Source organism: Chrysemys picta, chromosome 8, assembly GCF_011386835.1.
Source record: "Chrysemys picta bellii isolate R12L10 chromosome 8, ASM1138683v2, whole genome shotgun sequence".
In the NCBI taxonomy this organism is placed as follows: Eukaryota; Metazoa; Chordata; order Testudines; family Emydidae; genus Chrysemys; species Chrysemys picta.
The window spans coordinates 71,809,304-71,833,736 of NC_088798.1; the positions used below are offsets into that span (position 1 = coordinate 71,809,304).

At 53.6% G+C, this 24,433-nt stretch overlaps 1 protein-coding gene across 9 annotated transcripts in view; it reads left to right on the forward strand.

Annotated features, from left to right (window-relative positions):
* The first annotated feature begins 2,608 nt into the window (after positions 1–2,608).
* The window catches only part of ARAP3 (ArfGAP with RhoGAP domain, ankyrin repeat and PH domain 3), a 59,203-nt gene continuing 37,378 nt past the window's right edge, over positions 2,609–24,433 (forward strand). For 8 of the 9 annotated variants that reach the window (XM_024107139.3, XM_005280878.4, XM_005280879.5 and 5 more), the window contains exons 1-6: positions 2,609–2,764; positions 5,433–6,628; positions 9,700–9,761; positions 10,667–10,740; positions 11,064–11,140; positions 23,716–23,973. In XM_024107139.3, the coding sequence (XP_023962907.1) occupies positions 5,472–6,628; positions 9,700–9,761; positions 10,667–10,740; positions 11,064–11,140; positions 23,716–23,973 (1,628 nt within the window). In that variant the 5' untranslated portion in view covers positions 2,609–2,764; positions 5,433–5,471. Of the gene's footprint in view, positions 2,765–4,233; positions 4,441–5,432; positions 6,629–9,699; positions 9,762–10,666; positions 10,741–11,063; positions 11,141–23,715; positions 23,974–24,433 lie in introns of those variants that run through there. The other variant, XM_042840731.2, reaches the window with a different exon arrangement.

The following is a 24,433-nucleotide window of genomic DNA, read 5'->3' on the forward strand; positions in this document are numbered from 1 at the left end:
CCTCAGCACGCCTGTCCTGCTGAGACAGAGCGATGCTGAGAAGGGCGGCTCCTACGTCTGCAAAGCCAAACTTTTCACAAGCCGGCTGAGCAGTTTCTTTTCAGCCAGCAGTTGAACGGATGCAGCCGCCGATAGAGACAGGGTGTTAGCTGCTAGCCTTATCTGATGGCACGATCGGTGGTCACCCAGCTCGGGCTTTCCAGATGCTGCAGGTGGCCTGCCGCGATCCCTCACTGGCAATGCTGGCCTGTGCAGGATGCAGCTCCAGGGGGCTCAGGCTACTCCATGGTGGGCAGGCCAGTGAGGGAGTTGGAGAAAGGGAGGGGCAGGGGCTCTGGTTAGACTGAGCTCTGAGCCCTTACAGACAGTTCTGCTTCTGCTGCGTCCAAAGTGGAAACAAACCAGCAATAAGGAGAAGTTGCGCCTCTGCCCCAGTGGCACAATTCAGACTTCCACATGGCCGGCCTACTTCAGCTTCTCACCCGTAGCTGCAAACCCCCCTCCCTGCTTGCTGGGCCTGTGCCCCGGGGCAGGGAGACCCAGGGCTGCAGTGCGGGGGGCTGGGCACTTGAGCAATCCCGACTGGACGCAGAGCACTTCTCCACCTTGCTAGTAGCCATAGGAGGGGCTGACGGATATTGTGAGACTGGCCGGAAACTCAGCCTCCGCCCCCGCAGCAACAGATAGCCTCTCCCTTCAGCGCTCACCTTGCCCTGCGGCTGGGGTTGGGTAACAGGGCGGCAGTGGTGCAATCCCCAGGCTGCACAGGGCTCTTGCAAGGGGCTGCACTTGAGCACAGCAGGCTGGACTGTGTGAAAGCAGCTCTGGAGCTGGGCTGGGGATGCTAGGGGATTCCTGTGCCTTAGGGTGAAGGAGAAATTAGGCCCAGCCATGCTCCAGCTGCAACCCCTCCTCCGCCATGAGGTGCAGAGGTGGCACCAGCTAGCTCATCCCCTGCTTCCCATGGAGCCCACACAATGCAAGAGCTCTCTCAGCACCAACACACCCCAAGCTGCAGCCCCAGGGATCTGGCCAGCTCACAGGACCTCATTCCTCCAGCAGCCATGGCCAGTCAGCGTCCAGCGAGAGGGAGGCCAGCACGCTGCTCATGTTTGCATGGGGCTCAGCTTGGGGTAGCATGTCATGCACTGCGCAGCAGCAGCAAGTCCCTCGGCCCCAGGCTAAGCACTGAGGCTGCATCTCTCTCCCATGCCAAGGAGGCAGGAGCCCAGGCTGCACCAAGCTGGCAGGGGCCCAGGGCACTCCCCATGGCTCTCCTGCAGAGCACTGTGCTCAGTAGGACCCCGGCATGAGCTGGAGCTGTCCCTGTGGCCTCTCTCTGTGGGGAAAGCTGCCACCTGGGCTCCCTGGGCTGGCCGGATGAGTCACGCCTGTCAGGAGAGCAAGACTCAAAGCCAAGCCTTCCCAAGCTACAGCCTGGGAGGGACCCACTGGTGAGTCTAGGGCTTCAGCGTAAACAATGGTTCCACTTCCGCCTGTAACTGGCCCTCCCAGCACTGCGTCCACTCCAACTCCCTCCTGCTGCCTGGGGCTACCGGGATCCCCTCCAGCAGCCCTCAGACTCCCCTGCCCCACCAGCTCAGATCGACGGCCCTTCTAGCCCAGTAACTCTCCCCTCCCCTCACACACCAGACCACGGCCCTGCTGAATCTGGTATCCTCACCCCACAGCAGCTTATACTGAAGGCTTCAGAGATCGACTGCCAGACACAGGGCAAGAAACGGGCTGAGAAGGAGAGAGAAGGGCCAGGGCAAAGGGACAGGCCATGGGCAGAGTGGGAGGTGGGGCAGATTGGCAGATCCAGTGTCGGGGACAGGGCAGTGACAGGTGGAGGGGCAGAGGCTGGTGGATATGAGAGGAATAGCAGGGGCAGGGACAGTGCTTGGGCAGGGGGTGGAAGAGAGGTGCTGGAACAATGGCAGGTGCTGGGATGATGGATAGGAGGGGAAGAGTAGGGGCAGTGCCTGGGGGGGGGTTGTCGAAGTGCAGTGGCAGGGGGCAGTGCCCAGGGAAGGAGGGGGCAGGGGCAATGCGAGGAGGGCAGAGGTGGAGATGGGCTGGTGGATGGGAGAGGAAGGGCAGGGGACAGGGGCAGCAAAGAGAGCGGAGTGGAAGCACAGGGACAGGAGACAGTGCCCAGGGAGGGAGGGGGCAGGCGCAGTGCCAGAGGAAGGAAGGAAAGGAGCAGTGCTCAGGAGGGGAGGGGAGTGGAAGGGCAGGGGCAATGTGGGAAGGGTGGGGGCAAGGGCAGGGGCTGGTGAATGGGAGAGGAAGGACAGAGGCAGGGGACAGAGCCAGGGAGGGAGGAGGCAGTGCTGTGGGGAAGGAAGGTCAGGGGCAATGCGGGGGGGGGGGGGCAATGCAGGGCGGGGCACGGGGTAGTTGTCAGGGAGGGGGGACAGGGGCAGTGCCCGGAGGGGAGGGGCAATGCAGGGGAGGGCAGGGGTAGTGTCCAGGGAGGGAGGGGGCAGGGGCAATGTTTGTGGGGGGCAGGGGGCAGTACCATGGGAGGAGGCAGGGGCAGTGCGGGGCGGGGACAAGGGTACAGCGGCCGGTGGATGGCGAGGAAGTGCCGGCAAGGGGAGGGGCCGGACGGCCGGGGGAGTGCGCTGGGTCCCGTCCTCCTGTCGAGCCCCAGCCGCAGTTCCTCTGAGCCCGGCGAGCAGCGCAGAGCCCTGTGGCCGAGGAGCGGCCCGGGCTGGTGGCCGCGCTTGGTCCAGCGGACGGCGCTGCAGGGCGAGAGGTGAGGGGCTCCGGGGACGGGAGGGGGCGCAGGGCACCGCCTGCGGCTCTGCCAGGCAGGACTGGCCGCGCTGAGCGCCCGGAGGGGTTGGGCCGGGTCGGGCAGCCTCCCCCTTGGGGCTCGGCTGTGACAGCGCAAAGGGGGCGGCCATCCTCGGACTCGACATCGCTCGGCTCCAGAGTTAACGGCCGGGAGCGGTGACTGGCGCGGTTCGCTCCCCGCCTGGGCTTCTGTGGGCTCGGGCAGCCGGGCCAGGGGCGGGGGGTTCTGTTCTCCCGGGCTGCAGGAAACAGTCTCTTTCTGTTGGACAGTTGGCAGGGGCAGTCAGCTTCCAGTCCCGTCCCTCCACCCCCGGCCCCCCAGCTAATGCCCCCTGGCGCCTGATACCAGGGATCTGAGAACCTGCCCTCCCTCCCCCCCAGCCAGTAAATGCCCCCTGGCACCTGGTACGGGGGGGGAGGGAGAAGAGGCTGAGAACCTCCTCCCCAGTCTATGCATCCTGCGCCTGGTACTGGGGAGTTGCGAACCCCTCCCCCCCAACAGTCAATGCCTCCTGGTACTGGGGAGCTGAGAAACCCCCACTCCCCTCCCAGTCAAAGCCCTCTGGCGCCTGGTACGGGGGGCTGAGAATCCTCCCCACCAGCCAATGTCCCCTGGTGCCTGTGCCTGGTACTGGGGGGCTGAGAAAGCCCCTGCCCTGCCAGCCAATACTCCCTGGCACCTGGTATGGCGGGGAGAGGGCTTCCTACAGATAAATGTTTCTTTCCTGGCCTCCATGGCTGCTTGGCCAGATCACCGTTGCCCTGCACAGTCTCTGCCTAGTTGTTTGTAGGAAGGTGCGATTATAAAGCCACAGCCTCAGGCAGGCTTGGGATCCTGCTTTGCTATTGCCCCATCTCAGTGGATTAGGTTTCCCTTTCCTTATTACAGAAATGGGCCTGCCAGAGAAGGTCCAGATGGTTGAGTGTCAGCACAGCCTGGGTCCTGGCAAATGTTCCCACTGATATACAGGCCTGCTCTAGCCTGGGCACCTTTCCAAAACTAAATGGCATTAAAAACATTCATGGCATTTAGTGTAGGACCTACACATAAACAGCTGTGCTTCCTGCTGTGATGGGGAGAGCTCTCCAGGTTAATTGGCATACCAGGCTTTTTAGCTAATTGGTTCTGGACAAATTCATGTATCCTCTGTTCTCACTACCTCTGCACATGCACAAACACATCTGCACAACAGCACCCACACTGAAGTGCATGGCTACACGTTGCTGCGGACACCAACAGATTCTCACAGCCTCATACATTAAACGCTCGCAGACACACCAGCGCACACTTGTGCACAGATGCGCACCTACCCGTTCCCAGTGCCGCACATTCCCTGTGCAGGGCCGACAGGGCTCCTGCAGGGAGGCGGGAGGGGGCTGCGTGGGAGACTGTGAGCGGCAGGAAGGAAGGAAGTCTGCCCTGAACAATAGGAGGAAATGGAGGAACTGGAAACCCTGCTGGTGGCCGTGGAGTCAGCGCAGCTGGCTTGGTGCAGAGCAGTGTGATTCATGGGAAAAGGACCTCACAGCATCGTGCTGCACACAGGGCTCCTGAGTTCTGTCCTGGGACCTGGGATGGAGGGAGCTCTGCTGGCAGCCCTGAGCTGGGAGCAGAGGAGAGCTGGTGTTATTATGGTTTGTGTTACTGAAGCCCCAAGCAGGATCAGGGCCCTCTCATGCTGGGTGCTGCACAGACATGCAGGGAGAGACAGCCCCTGCCCTACAAAGTCCCAAGGTATCCGAGAGGCCTTATCTGAAGGGAGAGGGGCTGCCCCTTCAAGCTGCGTGGGCAATCTCCCCAGGCAGTGTGGGGAGCACAGCTGGGAGCCTGTCTGGCCTGGAATGCGTGTGGCTGGGGGCTGTGTCCCAGATGCTGTCTCCCTGGGCTTGTCTGTGAGTCATGCTGACCTCTCTCATGCCCTCCCTACCGTCAGGGAGATTCTGATGCTGTTCTTCCAGTAGCAGAACAGAACCCTCCCTGAGCCAGCCAGCATCATAGAACCCTCCCTAGGGAGGGGCCCAGCTGCAACATGGGTATCTGCGTTCCCTGTCCCCCCTCCACAAGGGACGGACTGAGATTCTGGACACAGCAAACGGCCCGATATCCTCCATACCAGCAAAGCACAAATCCCAGACAGAGCTATGTGTTGGCTCCTCTGCCCAACTTGCCTGAGGAGGGGCTGGCAGGGATGGAGTCAGTGATGCCCATGGACAGGGCTTGCTTTTGTCTGGCCAGGGGACAACCCCGTGTCTGATCGAGTCAGCTCTGCCTCGGGAGCCAGAGGCCTGTGTGTGTGAGACCCTCACAGGCTGGGGTCGTGACCTCTCAGATAAAAGGGGGGTCAGGATTGGAAGGCTTGGGGCAGGGTTTGGGCAATTGATGCTCTGGCCCTTGCTCAGAGTGCTCACCCCTCTGGCAGCACATGAGCCCACTGACTGCCCATGGCAGGATCTAACAGAGCTGGGAGCAGAGCAGTCAGAGCTCACAGGGGGAGTCCTAGCAAAGCGCTAGCATGGGCATGGATCCTACAGGCTCTCCCAAGCACTGGGCCTGCTGGCTATTCTGTGGCACTACCATCTCTTCCTGTCTCTTCAATGATGCCGCAACCTCTCTTCTCTTTCCTCAGATGATGGCCTGACAGTCCCCTGGTGGGGGTCCACAGGCCATGTTCTCCCCGTGTGACGCCGACTCTGACATCGCTGATTGGCTGGCCACCATCCATCTGGAGAGATACCAGGAAACCTTTAAGCAGCATGGGTTCCAAGTGGCCAGAGATGCTGTCTCCCTAGGCAACAAAGACCTGCAGCGGATCGGCATCACTGCCACTGGGCACCGCAAAAGGATCCTGAGTCTGGTGCAGCAGACGCAGCTGTTGGTGCAAGACAAAGGCAGGCCCATGGCAGGAGATGCCTGTGCCAAGCCTGGCACATGTACAGAGCCCCTGGATGTGCCCAGAGTGTGCCAAGCAGGCAAGGAGAACAATGGGACAAGTACTGCTAATGGAGCCCCAGTAGCAGCCATTGATGGGCTTGGGAACCACCAGTGTTCAGCTAGCCCCAGCCAAAACCCACCTCTGGAGATGGAGCCTGCTCCACCCATTGCCAAGCCGGTACCCAAGCCTAGGACGTTCTTCCAACGCCCTAACCCAGCAGCAAGGCCAGAGCAGGGCCTGGTGCCCACGCCGCTGGCACGGACATCAGTGCCAACACGCAAACCTGGCTGTGAGGGGCCTTCTGCTGCTTTCATTGTACACGAGGGGTTTGTGCCAGGGGAAAGCTCCATGGATCTTGGGCGCTCGGAGTTCACCCTGGAGCAGCAGGCCGGCTCAGGAGAGAGAGGCTCAGCAGGCCCCCAGGCACCCCAGCCTGTGGGGAAGGAAAGTGCTATGGAGCCTACGCCAATGCCCCGGGCTGGGGTGGCTGAAGTGGGTTTGGATGATGTAGAGATCCAGGCTGGGTGTGGAAAATCCTCTCCTTCCATCCCCGGTGTCTCTCCACGCCTCAGCCAGGGGATCCAGCCAGCTGATTGCAGCCCTGTGAGCCCAGGAGTGAGCCACTCGCCGTGCAGCTTCCCATTGTCTGCTCCAACCAGCCCTGCTGCCAGTGCGCAGAGAGAGCCCTCGCCAGCCCCGGGCGCCCCCTCCCAGCCAGCCTCTGCATGGGGCAGGATGGAGATGGTTTCCAATATCATTTATGAGGGACTTGAACCCCCTTCACAACCAGCTGGGTGTTCAGGGGATGAGGAGCTTGCGAGGAATCAACCTACCCCACAGCCACTGGTCTCAGCTACACAGCAAGGGACCACACCAGCAGAGAAGCCTGAGTAAGTGTGAGCCTGCTCCTAACACCACAGTCTGCCCTCTGCCTGGAAGCAGGAGGAGGGGCAGAGCTCAGGCAGGGCAGGGCAGGCCGAACCCCTGCTGTGCCCCTCATGTCTCCCGGAGACATTGCTTAGGTCTCCCCTGAGAGCCTCATCCAGCAGTGCAGCCGTCTGGCCTAAATGACAGCCCCAGGCCCCGTTTCAGGCCTCTGGAGGTGGGGGGGAGGGCATGCGTGGACCCTAACAAAGCCCCTTTCATAGCACTCCTCTGTGTTGAGGTCAGAAATGAGGAGAGCCCTGCGGCAAGGCGCACAGCATGGATGGGCCAGGCCAGGCCAGGATCTCTCAGGGCTGGGGGCACAGGCCAGTGCTGGGCCCTGAGCGCGGGTTACGCCCCGAGGAAGGGATCTGCTGGACCTTGTGGCCCTCTAGGCAGAAGGGGACTTGCTGAGGTCACTTTGGGGCTGGCTCAGGAGCAGTGGAGGTGCCTGTGGCTAGTGGGAAGCATTGCTGTTGTTCCAGGATCTAGTTACTAGAGGTTAAAAGAGGAAGGAACTGTGCCTGCAGGTCACAGCACAAGGACCCTCCTGGGGTGGGCTCAGGGCCCTCGCTGGGTCACAGCGCAGGTGGCTGAGCCAGGCTGGGGAGGGCTCAAGGCCCTGAGGTTGGGTCACAGCGCAGGGGGCTGGGCCGGGCTGGGGAGGGCTCAAGGTCCTGTGACAAGGTCACAGTGCAGGGGGCAAGCTGGGGAGGGCTCAGAGCCCATGGTCAGGACACAGTGCAGGGGGCCGGGTCAGGCCAGGCTAGGGAGGGCTCCGGGGCCCATGGCCTTGTCACAGTGCAGGGGCCGGGCTGGGGAGGGCTCAGGGCCCAGTGGCTGGGTCACAGCGCAGGGGACCTGGCTGGAGAGGGATCAGGGCCCTGGCTGGGTCACAGCGCAGGGGGCTGTGGAGGTCTCAGGGTCCCGTGGCCAGGTCACAGTGCGGGGGCTGTAGCGGGATGGGGAGGGCTCAGAGACCCATGGCTGGGTCATCTCTAGGGCCCTACCAAATTCGCAGCCATGAAAATATGCATCACAGTCCATGAAATTTGATCTCCCACCATGAAATCTGGTCTTGTGTGTGCTTTTACCCTAAACTATACAGATTTCACGGGGGAGACCAGTGTTTCTCAAACTGGGGGTCCTGACCCAAAAGGGAGTTGCAGGGGGGTTGTGGTATTGCCACCCTTCTGCACTGCTGCCTTCAGAGCTGGTCGGCTGGAGAGTGGCAGCTGCTGACTGAGGGCTCATCTTTGCAGGCAGCAGCACAGAAGTAAGGGTGGCAATACACCATACCATGCCATCCTTACTTCTGCGCTGCTGCTGGCGGCAGCTCTGCCTTCAGAGCTGAGCTCCCGGGCAGCAGCCGCCACTCTCCAGCTGCACAGCTCTGAAGGCAGCGCAGTCGTCAGGCATAGCGCAGAAGTGAGGGTAGCAGTACCACACACCCTCTACAATAACCTTGCAACCCCCCACCAACTCCTTTTTGGGCCAGGAGCCCTACAATTACAGCACTGTGATATTTCAGATTTAAATACCTGAAATCATGAAATTAACAATTTTTAAAATCCTATGACCATGAATTTGACTAAAATAGACTGTGAATTTGGTAGGGCCCTAGTCATCTCCCTCAGTCCTTGCTCCCTGCCTGGTCCCCTCCTCACTCACCTGGGGACGCAGACTCTGCTTCCCGCACTAGCTGAGATGGAGCTTGCTCCCTTGGAATAGCAGTGTAGCTGCCATGGAATAGTGGGCCAGCTACCTGGGTCCTGTCCCGCCCAGGGTCCTGTCCCGCCCAGGACCCTGGGTGCATACTCTGGTGGCTCGCCTATGCTGCTGCCCGTGCTGCCATGGCCACACGGCTATTGTCTAGCTAGATCGCAGCTAGTTGGGGGATGCCTTCGCCTACTGTCCCGACGCCGCATGCACCCGCCATCCGGCCAGGGGTGGGCAGCTCCCTGGGTCCTGCTGCATGCTGGTTCCTGCCCTAGTCTCTGGCACTGACCCGGCAGAAGCAGGTCCCACAGAGCTGAGTGGTGACAGGTGGGGCAGCCAGCAGTACCCCTGGCAGCAGGCACACTGCCTGGGGCTGAGGGGGAGCCCAGAGCTCATCTGCAGGGAGCCTGCTCGTGCCTCACTGTGCCATGGAAAGTGGGCACTTCTGGGCTGGGTGGGGTGGGGTGGGGCAGGCAGCACCAGGCTGCTGCATCAGAAGGCTTGGCTGATGATTTAGAGCTGGTGGCCAATAGCTGGGTGGCCGGGACAGACCTGGGGGAGGGAATCTGAAGTGTCAGTGCCAGGCCTGGGACATGGACAGCAGTAATGGCCTGAGCCCACTGGAGAGCTAGGAAAGTAAAGCTGGGGGCGGGGTGGGATGTGGGGGGCTGTCTGGGCAGGCCGAGGCCCTGCCCTCCAGACACCCCTCGTTGCACTCCAGGATTGATGGGAAATTCTGGGGGAAAGAAGCCTTCAAACCCTCGCCCTCATCACAGGCTCCACTGTGGTGGCACTGGGGACGGGAGTGGCTCCCCCCCGGTCACAGGCTCCCCCATGGCGGCACTGGGGAGGGGAGCACCCACTCCAGTCACAGGCTCCCCCATGGCGGCACTGGGGAGGGGAGCACCCACTCCAGTCACAGGCTCCCCCATGGCGGCGTTGAGGAGGGGAGCAGCCCTGCTCCCATGGCAGGTAGCCCCTCCCCCGCCAGCCTGGCCTGTGCAATCAGAGGCTGGGGGTAGACAGTGGGTGCAAGCGCCAGCCCTTCTTCCAAGGGCCTTGCCTGGCCGTGAGGTCGGAGCCCTCCCCACATCCTGGGAGATTTCCCTGTAGACACTGACTGGGATGCTGCACCAGGCTCCGTAGTTCCCTCCCCCCAGCCTAGTACTGGGCCTTCCTCTGCCCCACGCTACTTGCTGCCCCCTGTCTGGGCAACGCACCCCGGGCAGGGTTGCCCCAAGCGCAGGCTCCACTCAAGAGAGTGCCAGGTGGTGACCCTGCTGCCTGAGACTCTGACGTGTTTCCTCTGCTCTCCTAGCTCTCCCAGATGGCCCAGCCTGGACCTGCCCCCCATCCCACAGAGACCTGCCAGCTGGCCAGGTGAGATCTGGGGGCTGCAGCGCTCTAGTTGCACAGCCTGTCCCCACAAAGGCGCCTGTGTCGCTTCTTCCCGGGATGGGGGTGGTGCAGGGGCATGAATAGTGTGTGTGGGGGGTGGGCCTTTTGGGGGGCATTAGTAGAGTAGGAGGGGATTGAGGCCCATACAGGGATGGCGGGGTGGGGCATTGCTGGAGTGGGGGTGGGCAATAGGGGAATGGGGTAGGGAGGGGCTGGGGCCCATACAGGAATGGGTCTGCATTGCTAGAGCAGGGGGTTTGAAGCTCATATGGCGGTTGGGGCACTGCTAGGGGCGGGTGGGCGTTGGGGCCCATAGGAGGGCATGGCTAGAATGGGAGGAGTTGAGGCCCATATGAGGTTGGGGGTGGGGCATTGCTAGAGTGGGGGTTTGATGCCCATACAGGGATGGGGGTGAGGGCACTGCTAGAGCAAGGGGAGGTTGGGGTATCTATGTTTTTCTATGGCTTTGGAAGCTGCCAACCCCCCAGAACCCACCCAGTGGTTTCTGCTCCAATGGTGGCCACTGTCCCCTCTGGAGGGTGACTCCTGGGTTCTCTGCCTAGCAAGGGGCTTGTCCCCAGACACATGCCTGGACCACCCCGCTGGGAAGCGCTGGGGGTAGGCAGCACTGCCCCTCAGTGCTGGGCCATGCTCCTGGCTAGGGTGGGGGGCACCCGCTCCAGTGAGAGTTGCTGGTGTCAGGGACGTCCCTAGGGGTGAACAGCGTGCCCAGCGTCCCACACCAGGCCCTCCTGCCTCCCACAGCAGTGCCCATGCGCTAAGGGATAGAGTCACCCACCACATCCCCTTTAGGCCCCCAACCCCCCAGCTCCAGCAGAGCGCTGGCTAGCAGCTCACTGCCTTTCCTGCTATGTCTGTGCCCGCAGAGCCTGCTGAGGAGCCCATCAGTCCCTACTGTGAGGCCGTGTTTGGAGGTGGGCTCCCTGCCCGGGAGCAGAAGGTGAGGGCCCGGTGTACAGACTGGAGGGTGGGGATGTTTGGGCTCTGCTCCTGCCTTGAGTCTGGATGAAACAGGAGCAAGGCCATGCCCTGGCTTCCTCTCCCTCTGGCCACACCTTGCAGCAGTGTGTGCTGGACCACGGGCCTCAGCTGCTCGGCGGAGTGCAGGCCCTGGCAGAGCCAGGCGAGGGGGTGGTGCTAGGCTCTGGCTTCTGGGCACCGGCTGGTGCAGGGGAAGGCATCCAAGGAGGACTGAGGTTGAGGGGTGGGTGGCCTGGGCAGACAGAGCCATGGAGCAGAGCTCTCACCAGGGTCTCCTTTCAGAGCACTGGGACCCCCGCTGTGCCAGGCTGTGAAGTGGTGCCAGAGCACTTCCCCGAGCTGGAGAGAGAAAGGCCCAGGTAAGCACCTCTGCCCATAGCCCCTGGCCTCAAACCTGCTCCATGGAGTCTCTCCGCTCTCATAGATTCATAGATTCATAGATTATTGGACTGGAAGGGACCTCGAGAGGTCATCGAGTCCAGTCCCCTGCCCGCATGGCAGGACCAAATACTGTCTAGACCATCCCTGATAGACATTTATCTAACCTACTCTTAAATATCTCCAGAGACGGAGATTCCACAACCTCCCTAGGCAATTTGTTCCAGTGTTTAACCACCCTGACAGTTAGGAACTTTTTCCTAATGTCCAACCTAGACCTCCCTTGCTGCAGTTTAAACCCATTGTTTCTGGTTCTATCCTTAGAGGCTAAGGTGAACAAGTTCTCTCCCTCCTCCTTATGACACCCTTTTAGATACCTGAAAACTGCTATCATGTCCCCTCTCAGTCTTCTCTTTTCCAAACTAAACAAACCCAATTCTTTCAGCCTTCCTTCATAGGTCATGTTCTCAAGACCTTTAATCATTCTTGTTGCTCTTCTTTGGACCCTTTCCAATTTCTCCACATCTTTTTTAAAATGCGGCGCCCAGAACTGGACACAATACTCCAGCTGAGGCCTAACCAGAGCAGAGTAGAGCGGAAGAATGACTTCTCGTGTCTTGCTCACAACACACCTGTTAATACATCCCAGAATCATGTTTGCTTTTTTTGCAACAGCATCACACTGTTGACTCATATTTAGCTTGTGGTCCACTATAACCCCTAGATCCCTTTCTGCCGTACTCCTTCCTAGACAGTCTTTTCCCATTCTGTATGTGTGAAATTGATTTTTCCTTCCTAAGTGGAGCACTTTGCATTTGTCTTTGTTAAACTTCATCCTGTTTAACTCAGACCATTTCTCCAATTTGTCCAGATCATTTTGAATTATGACCCTGTCCTCCAAAGTAGTTGCAATCCCTCCCAGTTTGGTATCATCCGCAAACTTAATAAGCGTACTTTCTATGCCAATATCTAAGTCGTTGATGAAGATATTGAACAGAGCCGATCCCAAAACAGACCCCTGCGGTACCCCACTCGTTACGCCTTTCCAGCAGGATTGGGAACCATTAATAACAACTCTCTGAGTACGGTTATCCAGCCAGTTATGCACCCACCTTATAGTAGCCCCATCTAAGTTGTATTTGCCTAGTTTATCGATAAGAATATCATGCGAGACCGTATCAAATGCCTTACTAAAGTCTAGGTATACCACATCCACCGCTTCACCCTTATCCACAAGGCTCGTTATCCTATCAAAGAAAGCTATCAGATTGGTTTGACATGATTTGTTCTTCACAAATCCATGCTGGCTGTTCCCTATCACCTTACCACCTTCCAAGTGTTTGCAGATGATTTCCTTAATTACTTGCTCCATTATCTTCCCTGGCACAGAAGTTAAACTAACTGGTCTGTAGTTTCCTGGGTTGTTTTTATTTCCCTTTTTATAGATGGGCACTATATTTGCCCTTTTCCAGTCTTCTGGAATCTCTCCCGTCTCCCATGACTTTCCAAAGATAATAGCTAGAGGCTCAGATACCTCCTCTATTAGCTCCTTGAGTATTCTAGGATGCATTTCATCAGGCCCGGGTGACTTGCAGGCATCTAACTTTTCTAAGTGATTTTTAACTTGTTCTTTTTTTATTTTATCCGCTAAACCTACCCCCTTCCCATTAGCATTCACTATGTTAGGCATTCCATCAGACTTCTCAGTGAAGACCGAAATAAAGAAGTCATTAAGCATCTCTGCCATTTCCAAGTTTCCTGTTACTGTTTCTCCCTCTTCACTAAGCAGTGGGCCTACCCTGTCTTTGGTCTTCCTCTTGCTTCTAATGTATTGATAAAAAGTCTTCTTGTTTCCTTTTATTCCCGTAGCTAGTTTGAGCTCATTTTGTGCTTTTGCCTTTCTAATCTTGCCCCTGCATTCCTGTGTTGTTCTCAGGAAGCAGGAAAAGCAGGTTGGATGGTAGTTTCCAGGCTTTGGGGAGAGGTGTCTGCTGCTGGGGCAATAGAGGGCAAGGAAAGCCAGGGTCAGTCTGGTTTAACTGAGGGAGCTGCTCCTTCCGTGTGTGGTGAGAACCTGGCTGCCAGCCCATGGAGGAGCAGGTGGGGATGCCAGGGTGGGCGAGGCTGGCACCTTGGTGCTTGTTGTATGTCCCTTGCAGCTGGATGTGCTCCTTCTCTCGCCTTTAGCTGGGGTGAGGCAGTCATGCCATGCCATGGACCAGCAGCCGCTGGTATGTAGGGGGCAGATCAGCGCTCCTGGCGAGGCATGGCACCTCAGCTCAGAGATTAGCGGCACCACATGCTCACAGAGCGTTCTGCAGATTGGCCAGATGCTCCAGGGGTTGGTTGGGTGTCACACTCGTTTTTCTTCTCAGCCATTGTTAGTATCTTCAGCGCACTCCTCCCCAGCTTCATGCTGGCTTGCAGATGGCCTGTGCCAGGGTGATCCTAACTGCAAGGGGCTGGGGCCGAATGCAGAGGCAGAGGCATCAATTGCAACCCCAGAGTAGGGTTGAAGTTGCACTTGAAGTCCTGATTCAGGCTCTTATGTATAAAGTGCAGAGGATTTAGTGTTCTCAAAATGACATCACTCTCTCTCTGAGCACAGCATGGGCATGTCACAGATCCACAGGGTCAGGGCTACACCCCCAGCTGTGCAACAGTGTCTAGGAGGCACCTCTCAGTGTGCCAGACCCCCAGGGGGTCTGACTCTTCCTCCAGGGTCAGCCATGTGGCTTCACCGCCTCCCCAGATTGGATCTCTGGGGCTCCAGCCCCCCTGCTGCACCTCATAATCTCTGCTCAGAGAGTCCAACTGAGATGACCCCAATGGAGACCAGTCCTCTCTGCAGAGATCAATGCACCTCGCCCAGCATTGACAGTGACACTCACCCAGCACTGTCAACACAGTCGGGTTTTTTCGTTAACTGGCACACAACACAGAAAGGTCTTAGGGTAGTACAGAGAACTGAAGGTTAAAGCATAGTCCATTCTGGTCAGCCCAGAGCCCAGCCAAGCTGTAGGGAACCCCTTGGTTAAAGCTTGGTCTGTCCCTTTGTCTGATCTCCTTCCTCAGATGCCGGTTGAGAGCCCTGACTCCTTCCAGCAGCCTGCTCTTATTCCCCATCTCTCCAGTCTTTTGATCCCGACTTGGAGGATTGTTGTGCATGTTCCATAAGGAGAGGCATAGAAATTCATCTCCCCTCTGGTTGCTAGGTGCCAATGTCCTCGTGACTGGATTTGCCACTGCCTTCTCAGATGCTCCCTTCATATGGAGACTAAAGCCTAGACAGTAGGTGACACACACACATGTATGTGCCAGCCTGACCTGAGAGCAAACAGTCCCCTTCCACTCATTTGGTAACAGTGCAGCACACAGGGGAAACTGGGGCACAAACAGGACTCATAAAAATATTCCCACTTGGTCACAGCACGTAAATCTGTTAATTAGTTTAGGAATAACACTAATTCTGCAAACTACCATGTAGTTAATACTCACTGCAACCTTGGGCATCGGCTACGCTGGAATGCTTTCTTATTTTTATTTTTTTTGTAAGTTTAATGCTTATTTTCCCTCATTGTTCTTCATAACAGAAAGTTTCTCCTTCATCAGAAACCGTAACTGCCCTGTAACACCATGCAAAATCTGTACAATTATGATTAAAACATTTCAGTCTTTGGGACCCAGATTAGAGTAAAATGATTCTTATGGACATTAGATTTTTTTCATTTTCCCCCCTCAGGGTATCACTGTTGCTTGCTACCAGCTCTTATTTCCCTTCAGCTCTTCTGTCAGAGAATCACACGTTTGTTTGTTAACGAGATCAAGGCAATGCTGCTTTCTGTAGAATTTACTTAGCCAACTGCATCTTCCCATTCAGAAACCCACCTCTCTCCCTCGGCCCATCAGAAAGTCTCAGGAGCTTAAATTAGTCCCCTCCCCCACCAGGTAAATCCCAGCAGAATTTAAAGGGACACTATCCAATACTTATTTTTAAATTGACTTTCCGTTACTTCTGGTAGCCCCTTAGCATGGCAAAAGAAAATGGCTTTTCCCATTGATTTGTCTAGCAAACACCAGTTCGTTGTCCTGCCTTGCTAACAGAGCTGAAGCTAAGTCATTGCTTTTTTGCCTAAATCTCTGCAGCGAGAGATCCAAGACCCAGACACCTAGAACTTGGTGAATGTTCATTTCCAGCTTCACAGTTCGTGGTCCAGGCCAGCCCAAGATCTGTGCCCCATTTCGGTTTCATTTACATCCTCTTTGTGCTGGTCTCTGCACAGGAGTGAATTTCTCCCTCTCTGTGCTAGTGCTGTGAGGGAAGCCACCATGAATAGGGTCAGTATTTGGAGCAGAGTTATTTCGATACTCCTTGATGCTGAGTGGCATGGGGAGACTCAGTGCCTAGTATTGACTCTGTCCGTGTCCTTGAAGCTGAGAGAGAGAGAAAGAGAGAGAGAGGAATGTGCTTGGTACATGTGGGATCAAAGAGCCTTGGTGACATAAACAATAATAAGAAGAGCAAAGCTGAAATGATTTGTCATGGCCTCCAATCATCAGAGTGGTCTTGTCTTATGTTCTTTACATGGAGGAGATGACTACATACACGGCCACGAATATGTGTGTGGTAATGGACCAGCTAGTACTGGATGGCATCAAAGGCTGCATGTCATCAGCTCCCTATAGCCAGCCATTAACTAATGAAGGCTCTCCTACAGCTCAAGAATTAAGGGCCTGTGCCTTTGGAATGGAAGGATCTAAGTTGAAGATCTGCTGCCCTCATTTAGTGCCAGGTGCACACAGTGTGTAACAGTGAAAATCCAAGTCCTAGGGAGTTACTGCTGCATGAGCATGGTTTAGCTGATCAATGGGCACCAGGGTCTCACTAGCCAATTAGCATTTTCATTTCCCCTGGAGGCGCCTTGCTCGTGTGCTGGCTGGAATAGAATTTTAGCAGCTCAGAAATGCTTTAAACGCTCCAGAAAAGGCTAGGAAGACTCATTCCTTTGGAAGTGAAAATGTAGGATGGCTCCCAAGAGCCATGGATGAGGGAGCTGGGCTCTGTCAGATGGCTGAAGTTTCCTTTGAGAGAGTCATTGCACAGCTATCCAGGAGACTCTGGACCACATCTAAGAACATAAGAATGGCCATGGAGAGTCAGACCAATTGTCTGTCTAGCCCAGTGTCCTGTCTTCTGACAGGGGCCAATGCCAGGTACCGCAGAGGGAATGAACAGAACAGGTAATCAGCAATCCATCCCCTGCTGCCCACTCCCAGTTTCTGGAAATCAGAGGCTTAGAGACACCCAGAGCATGGGGTTGTGTCCCTGACCATCTTGTCTAATAGCCATTGATGAACCTGTCCTCCATGAACTTATCTAATTCTTTTTTGAACCCTATTATAGTTTTGGCCTTCACAACATCCCCTGGCAATGAGTTCCACAGGTTGACTGTACATTCTACTCTGCCCAGCTTGTACCTGGCATTGGTCAAAATGAGGTTAGCACTTCCAGACTGATGTAACTCAAGTCCAGTTATCTATGGCCCCTGTCGGCCACTCAAGCACTCGGAATCAATTACATACAGTAATGGCAAAGTTCTTGGTTTAGGCTTGTAGCAGTGATGAAATAAACTGCAGGTTCAAATCAAGTCTCTGGAGTACATCCTCAGCTGGGATGGGTCCTCAGTCCTTTGTTCAGAGCTTCAGTTTGTAGCAAAGTCCTTCCAGAGGTAAGAAGCAGGATTGAAGACAAGATGGAGATGAGGCATCAGCCGTTTATAGTCTTTTCCAGGTGTAAGAACACCTCTTTGTTCTTACTGTGGAAAATTACAGCAAAATGGAGTCTGGAGTCACATGGGCAAGTTCCTGCATACTTTGCTGAGTTACAAGGCGTATCTGCCTTCTCTCCATGGGTCAGTTGTATAGCTGATGGTCCTTAATGGGCCATCAAGCAGGCTAGGCAGAGCTAACACCAACTTGTCTGGTATGTCTCCCAGAAGCATAGCATAAGTTTGAAATACAGACAGTATAGAGCCAATATTCACAACTTCAACTACAAAATTGATACACACATATTGACAGCATAATCATAACCAGCAAACCATAACCTTGTCTTAGACACCTCATTTGACCCCCTTTTTACAAGATTTGGTGCCACTACAGGACTTTGGTTGCAACCATGTTCTATATGGTCCCAGATTATATCAATAATGTCACAGACTCTCCAAGACATTTCTCCTGCCCGAGGGCTCAGGGGTGGCGGTGATCCAGGAGCCAATAGTTGAAGTCTGCAGCCCCAGTGATTCCTCTGAACTGGGGTAACTTTTAGGGGCAGAGCTGCCGACTCCCGGGATGCTTTATGTCACCAGGACAGTGCTCGACATTTTGTGGTTACCTAGTGCGGCATCGTCTGTGCTTTGTAATAAAAGTCCCACGTCCTCATGCAGCTTGTGTGTCTGGGAAAAAGCTTCTTGACATTCAGCCTAGGTTTTCCCTTAATTTATTATTTAGACATAAACAACAAGGAGTCTGGTGGCACTTTAGACATAAAAACTCATTGAAGCCAGTTAATGCTGCTAAGGAACAGTAATGCAAAATTCAAACCTTCTCACAAACCCAAAGAAATGCAACGTAAAGGCATGCATATGGACCCACAGACACACATACGCAAATGCCCTGCCTTCTCACACAAACGCATCCCAGACATTTACAACACTTCTCTAGCAAATCAACCTGACTCAGATACATCCAGACAACCTACACTCAGTCCAGTGTTCCTGTGCTGTATATTAACTGAGTACCACAGTTGTGCAGTACCAACTGTGCATGAGGCGCTTTAAAGACAAATTAGGCAGCAGGAGAGCTTACAATCTAACTGATAACACTCTAGAGAGCTGTGGGACAGGATGTCACATGAAGCTGGGTGATAGAATGGTCAGATTTAGCAGATGATCTACTCTCCCCTTCCCTCCTCCCCTCCCCCCCTTCTTTTGAGGTTGATGGAGGGTGTCATGTTCTTCTCTACCAGATCCAGAGTGGCTACAGAGTTTACTTGTGCACACCAACTGTGTTCATCATAAGATACTGTAATGCTTTCCCAGATCTGACTAAGGTTAGTTTAACTACGGTATTTTACACACTGCCACCTGCAGGCTGAACAGTATAATACAGTTTAGCATTCCATCACATCTCCCCCTTTAAGTTCTATCTTGCACCATTTACAATATTTATGCTGTCTTTGAAGTTCAGTAAGGATTTGTCTGTTAAGTGTCTCTGAATTGTGCTGGTTTTCTAATTACAAGACCCGAACATGTAACAACTTGGTCAGCTGGCTGTCCATTAGTTGCAACGGCTAGCTATGGTCAGTTTGGAATCCTTGAGACGCCTTCTTGTTCTGCATTTGTCATTTGTAGAGTTTGCTCTGTTGCTTGTTCTTTTTGAAGAACAAATTGTAGATGTCAGTGGTTTCTGTTGAATTCTCCACTGTTGGTCTCGGTGACACATGATCTGGTGCTGAATTCTTTCCCTTCACGACAGCAGGGATTGTCCGTTCATTTTCTCCATCCAGTTTGACATGAGCATGGTCACCAGGTTCTAGACTTGGCAGTTTGCTAAGTGAACAACATCTGTTGTAATAGTGCTCCTAAGCTCTTTTAGCCTCTTTATCTGATTTGGCTATTCTCTTCAGATCTGGCCATTCAGAGATAGAACTACTGTTCCAACTTTGGAAAAGAATCTGACTTGTCTTCCCATCAGGAGTTGTGCTAGACTATATCCAGTAATGTTACCCGAAATTGGGCCAGCTAGTAAGGTTAGGGAGGACTAATGACCCACTAGAGTTTGGCAGAAAGCAGCACATTTATTATACTGATAGCTAAGCTCAAAAGAAGGGGGGGGGTCACACTCACACTCGCATACTCATGCTCCCAGGACAGGCCCGGCACTGGAGATGTCAGGATCCTTCAAAGTAAATGTTCCACAGTGCAGCGATAAATGGTGCGATGAAGGTAAGTCTTCCCGAGGCATGATGAAATGCAAAGCGGCGAACCACTGGCCAGGCGGTCCGGGCAAAGGGCCTTCGCGGGAGGTACAATCTTGTGAGTGCACTGCTAAGCACATGGCCCCTTCCCCTTTTAAGGACCTGCTCCTCATGGCCTGCGACTAGAGATGACTTGGCCCTGTCTGGTTGGTCACATTCCACCTCAGACAGTGTCCATGCAGTGCCCATGCATTGGGTGTGTGATTGCTGCCTAATTAAAGTTCCAGACACCTTGTCTACCTGGGAGCTCTTCTGATCTTGCAGCTGTTCAAGCAGCCCATTCATTCCACAAGCATCCCAGGAGGGAGGAGGAGGGGGAAAGCCACTTCACAGGTATTCAAAGAGGGAGAGGAGTCAAAAGGTCTGTTACACTTTCCCCTCCCTTTTGTCTCCTCTCCCTCTTTGAATACCTGTGAAGTGGCTTTCCCCCTCCTCCTCCCTCCTGGGATGCTTGTGGAATGAATGGGCTGCTTGAACAGCTGCAAGATCAGAAGAGCATACATAGCATACAGATATTATACATAGCATACAGATCACTGCTCTTCCTACAACAAGTAGCTGCTACTGGCATTGATCTGTTACTTAGAGGAGCGAGGAATGGTTCTTCCTGCTGTAGGATTTTTTTGGCTGTCTCTGCAGCTCTCTCAGCCTTCCATTCTGTTTGGGGAATGTGGACTGCTTGTAATATGATTAATATTATATTTCATTTGGCAGTGAATTGTGGTCCCTTTTCCATCACTAGTTGTTGTGGAATATGTAAGTGAGCAAAAGCGCACCTCAGTTTCTCGATAACACTTCAACATGTTATGTCTTTCAAGTACATTATTTCTATATGCCTGGAAAAATAGTCCATGATAACCAGGAAATGATGTCCTCTGAATTCGCATAAATCTACAGCTAGTCTCTTCCAAGGAGTCTCTGGTAGAGGTGTTTGTATGCTGTATGGTTCAGCATTTTCTCTTAAGTTGATTTGTACTGGGTCTCCTTTCAAAAGTACAAAATCAAGTACTCTGTTGAGTTCTTCCTTTCTCACTAGGCACAACATGGCTGCCGTGCTGTGGCTGAGAAGGCTGTTGGTCTTTGATCACGTACTCTGAATGCAAAGCTTTTGTCTTTGTAAATGGTTTCTGTGGTGAACTGGTCCATGCAGTTCAGAATCCCTCCAGGGCTAGTCAGAGTTGTCAGGTGACTTTTGCTCTGGGAGGGGTTGAAGGTGACTGTAGGTCCCGTCTGCGATAACACTGATGCCAGCTCCTGAGTCAATTTTAATGTCCAATTGTCTTGCTGTGAGTATTCAATTTCACTCTCCATGCAGGCTCTCTGTAATCACACTGATAGATCCCAGAAACAATGGCTCTTTGCCTGTAATATCAGTCAACGCCCTGACTGTTTTGGTGCAGGAAACAGCTGCAAAATGTCCATATTTCATGCATTTATTATACTGCACACCTCTGGCTGGACATGCATCATCTCTTGGGAGATGACTTTTTCCACACCTTGTGTATGTAGGCTGGAATTTGTCCCTTTTAGCCCTAGAATTCTCTCTTCTTGCCTCTGGGGTTTTAGGAGAATTACTTTTAACAGCCAAATGTCTATTTATAGTTTCTAAGCTAGTTGCAGGTTGTGACTGGGTGCCTGGATGGGCCACAATGAGAATGCTACACTCAGGGCAGATTGCAAGTAATAGGGTTTATTCTATAATTAGATTCACCAAGCCAGTAACAAAACAGCGTCTGTAACACCACATTGATCAACAAGAAGCCAGATACAGTCCCCTTTAAGCATTCCAGCCCTTGACTTCCAACTAGACAGCAAAGTCTAATATAGAGAGGGGTTATTGAAAACCTGGTACACCATATGTGAGGTTCACCAATCCCAAAGGACTGGACGTTATCCCCAGGTCAGTTTGAGTCTCAGATCTTACCCAATAATCCCGCTGATGCCAATCCTTTAGTAACTAAAAACTACAGGTTTAATAATAGAAGGGGAAAGAAAGAGGAGAGTTACAATGGTTAAAAGCTCAACATACATACAGATATGTGTAAAGTCCATAGGCCAATTTCACAGCAGAGATGGTGAGGTGAGGCTGCTGATTTGTAAAAGTCTTTCTGGAATCAGTTTAAGGGGTATAGTCCAATAGGCAGTCCAGGTGTAGAGTCTGGTCAAGTCTTTCCAAGTATTTTCCAGGTTATTCCAAATCATTATTTGGAAGATCTCCATCTTATGACTTATATTTTTCCTATTCAAAGTTTAAGTAGACTAGAGCTGACAGGATAAGGCCTGGACCTGCCCCTGAGGAACAGGCAGTGCAGATTTGTGTGTGGAATGTTGCTTTGAAGCTAATCTTCTATTTCCTCTGCAGACACAGATAAACTAGTTGCATTCATTCACATCAGGCAATTAGCTAATATTTCATTATAGCATAGTGAGTTGAAGACAATGTAAATAATATTATTAGTTTCCTACAGTATCTTACATCTTTGATCTTATGATTAACTGAACCAGCCTCGTGCATAATATAAGGCAATTAAGACATGAAAAGGAATTAGTATCTACAAGCTAATCTGGTTACATGGTTAAACTTCTAACAAGATATCATGCTTGGAAGGGACCTCAGGAGATCATCTAGTCCAACACCCTGCTTAAAGCAGGACCAATCCCCAGGCAGATTTTTGCCCCACATCCCTAAATGGATCCCCCCCCACAAGGATTGAGCTCACAGCCTTGGGTTTAAAAGGCTAATGCTTAAACCACTGAGCTATCCCTTCCACACAAACACAGCTAAACAGAGGCAAATACACATAGCATCTACCCTTTGATTCACTGACAATACAGGCAAACACATTAAAGAGTCTAGTCTACTTAAGGTGGCTTTGCTAACTATTTACAAGGAATGCCCTGTTTACCATTGCAATACCTTTTTGATATGCCCTTAAGGATTGCTTATTGGTCCCCTAACTTGTTGATTGTTAATCCTTCACTGGTTCAGCTTTACACAGGTTTTTCAAGTTTTCAAGTTTCTCTAGGTTTTGCTTTTTCATCATTTCAGACTGTTTTGCTATCTGTATAGCGGTGGCTAGGGTTAAATCTCTCTTCACTTGTAGCTGCTGTGAAAGGTTTATATCTGTTAACCCAAGACCAGCCTCTCCCTCATATTTTCATGTTTTGCATTCCCCAAATCACAGTTTTCAACCAATTTATTCGGAGTTCTTATAAAACATTCAACATTTCCCCCTGGTTCTTGAATTCTCTGGTGAATACATGCTCTTTCATAAGTTGTAGTTCTCTGCAATCTAAAGTATGCATCAAACGTAGCCAGAACCCTTTCATAGTCTTCTTTGTGACTGTCTTCAGTAAAGTCAGAGGACTGAAAGATTCATTCTGCTTGCCTTCCCATAGCATAACTTAAAGAAGATACCTGTATATATCCAGTTTCTTTGTGCCGTTTGGGAGCAATGTGAAATCTTGCAAAATATTGTTTCTGGTCTGTCCAATCTGAAGGTTTATTAAAGCTGAAGCTCTCTGGGGCATGTTGATGATACCCTGCAACCTTTGTTGATGCTCCTTTTGTCTGCAACCTTTGTTGCTGTTTTCCTTCTGTTTCTGTTCTTAGTTTACTCCTGACACCATGTCATGTTCTTCTGTACCACATATGCGTTGGGTGTAGTTTGGCATTCCATTACAGATGGTTTACAGGCCTTCTAGAAGAAATAGAGGGAGCTGAAGTAAGAGGATTAAAAATAACAGACCAAGACAGGAGGGGTGCCCCACGGAGGAAGGGCAAGTGCCAAAGCTAGAGAAAGGAAAACAGATGGGGAAACAAACAGAGACAAGATCAAAGTAGGAAACAGCAGCAACATCTCCTGGCCCTAGTTGTTACCCTGTGTGGCATGCTACAGTCCCCTCTCCCACACAGTTGGGGTTTGTGGGGCAGGAGGGGGGCGATGCCAGGGTTTGAGGGACAGAAGGGGGGGGTTGATGCTGGAGTTTGAGGAGTGGAGGGAGGGTCAGTGCCGGGGTTTGTGGGGTGGGAGGGGAGCGGTTGGTGCCTGGGGTTTATGGGGCGGAGGGGATGGTGGTGCTGGGGTTTGAGGAGCTGGTGGGGGTCGGTGCCAAAGTTTGAGGGGAAGAAGGGGGGTTAGACCCCACTGGCAGCCCAAGGATGCTGCTTTCTGTGAGCAATCCCAGAGCATATGTTTAAGGGCTGCTCTGCGCCCATGCCGGGGTCCCACACGGCTCCTTGTCATTTAAGGTTTGTGGGAGCCATCTGGGGGCTGTGAGGCACTCCGTGTGGGACTGACACGCAGCACCACATCTCTACTCCCGGACCCCATAGGTGCAACCTAAACATCTTGTCCGGTGCCCTGTGGAGCGTGGGCTAGGGCTGAGCGCTGGCTCTGTGAGGAGGAGCAGGGCAGGGCTAGGGCTGAGGCCGTGTCTGTGCTGCCTGGGGGCTGCTGGACCCCAGCTTCCCCTCGTCCAGAAAGCAGCAGTAGGCAGGCTGTGTCCCACTCACAGGACCAGCAGCGAGGGAACAGCCGAGGAGCATGAGAGCCGGGCCCAGCGGCTTGACTGGATCCTCCAGAACGACATGAAGGACTATGCCATGGTGGAAGCTCCCCAGGCTGAGGGCTCCCAGTTCAGCCTTCCATCTCACCTCTACTCAGACGAGGTCCTGGATGACTTGACCATCTCCCCATACGCCAGCTACACCTTGCTGTCTGAGCGTCCACCCACCATGCTCAGCGGCTGGCTGGACAAACTCTCCCCGCAGGGGTAAGTGCCCAGCCCCAGGGAGGGTTTGTGAGTGCCCGTCGGGGGGCGTTGGTGAGCGATGAGCAGGTCCCCACCCTGTGCCTGGGTAAGGCCATGTGCAGCTCTGGTTGGAGATGGGTTTGGGACCCACACTGGCTTTGCCCAGGCTCCACTCCTGGAGTCACTGTCTGTCCACAGGAGGCTGGTTTGCTGCATGGCGGGCACTGGTGCATCTTGGCATGTGAATACACTGGGTGCTGCCATGCTTGGTGAGGCTGCCAGCTGCAACTAGGCCTGCAACTGCTGGGAGCCTTGCCATGTATGTCATGCTTGCCTAGACCTTCTGGGCCAGTCGGGTCGCTGGGATGGTGCAGCAGGACTGCTGGGAGGGGAAGTCTGACCCATGGAGCCCAGCTCTCACCTCCTGCAGGGGTGCCCTAGCTGGTCTAAGGGTGTCTGGGGCCAGGGTTCTGCCAGGGTC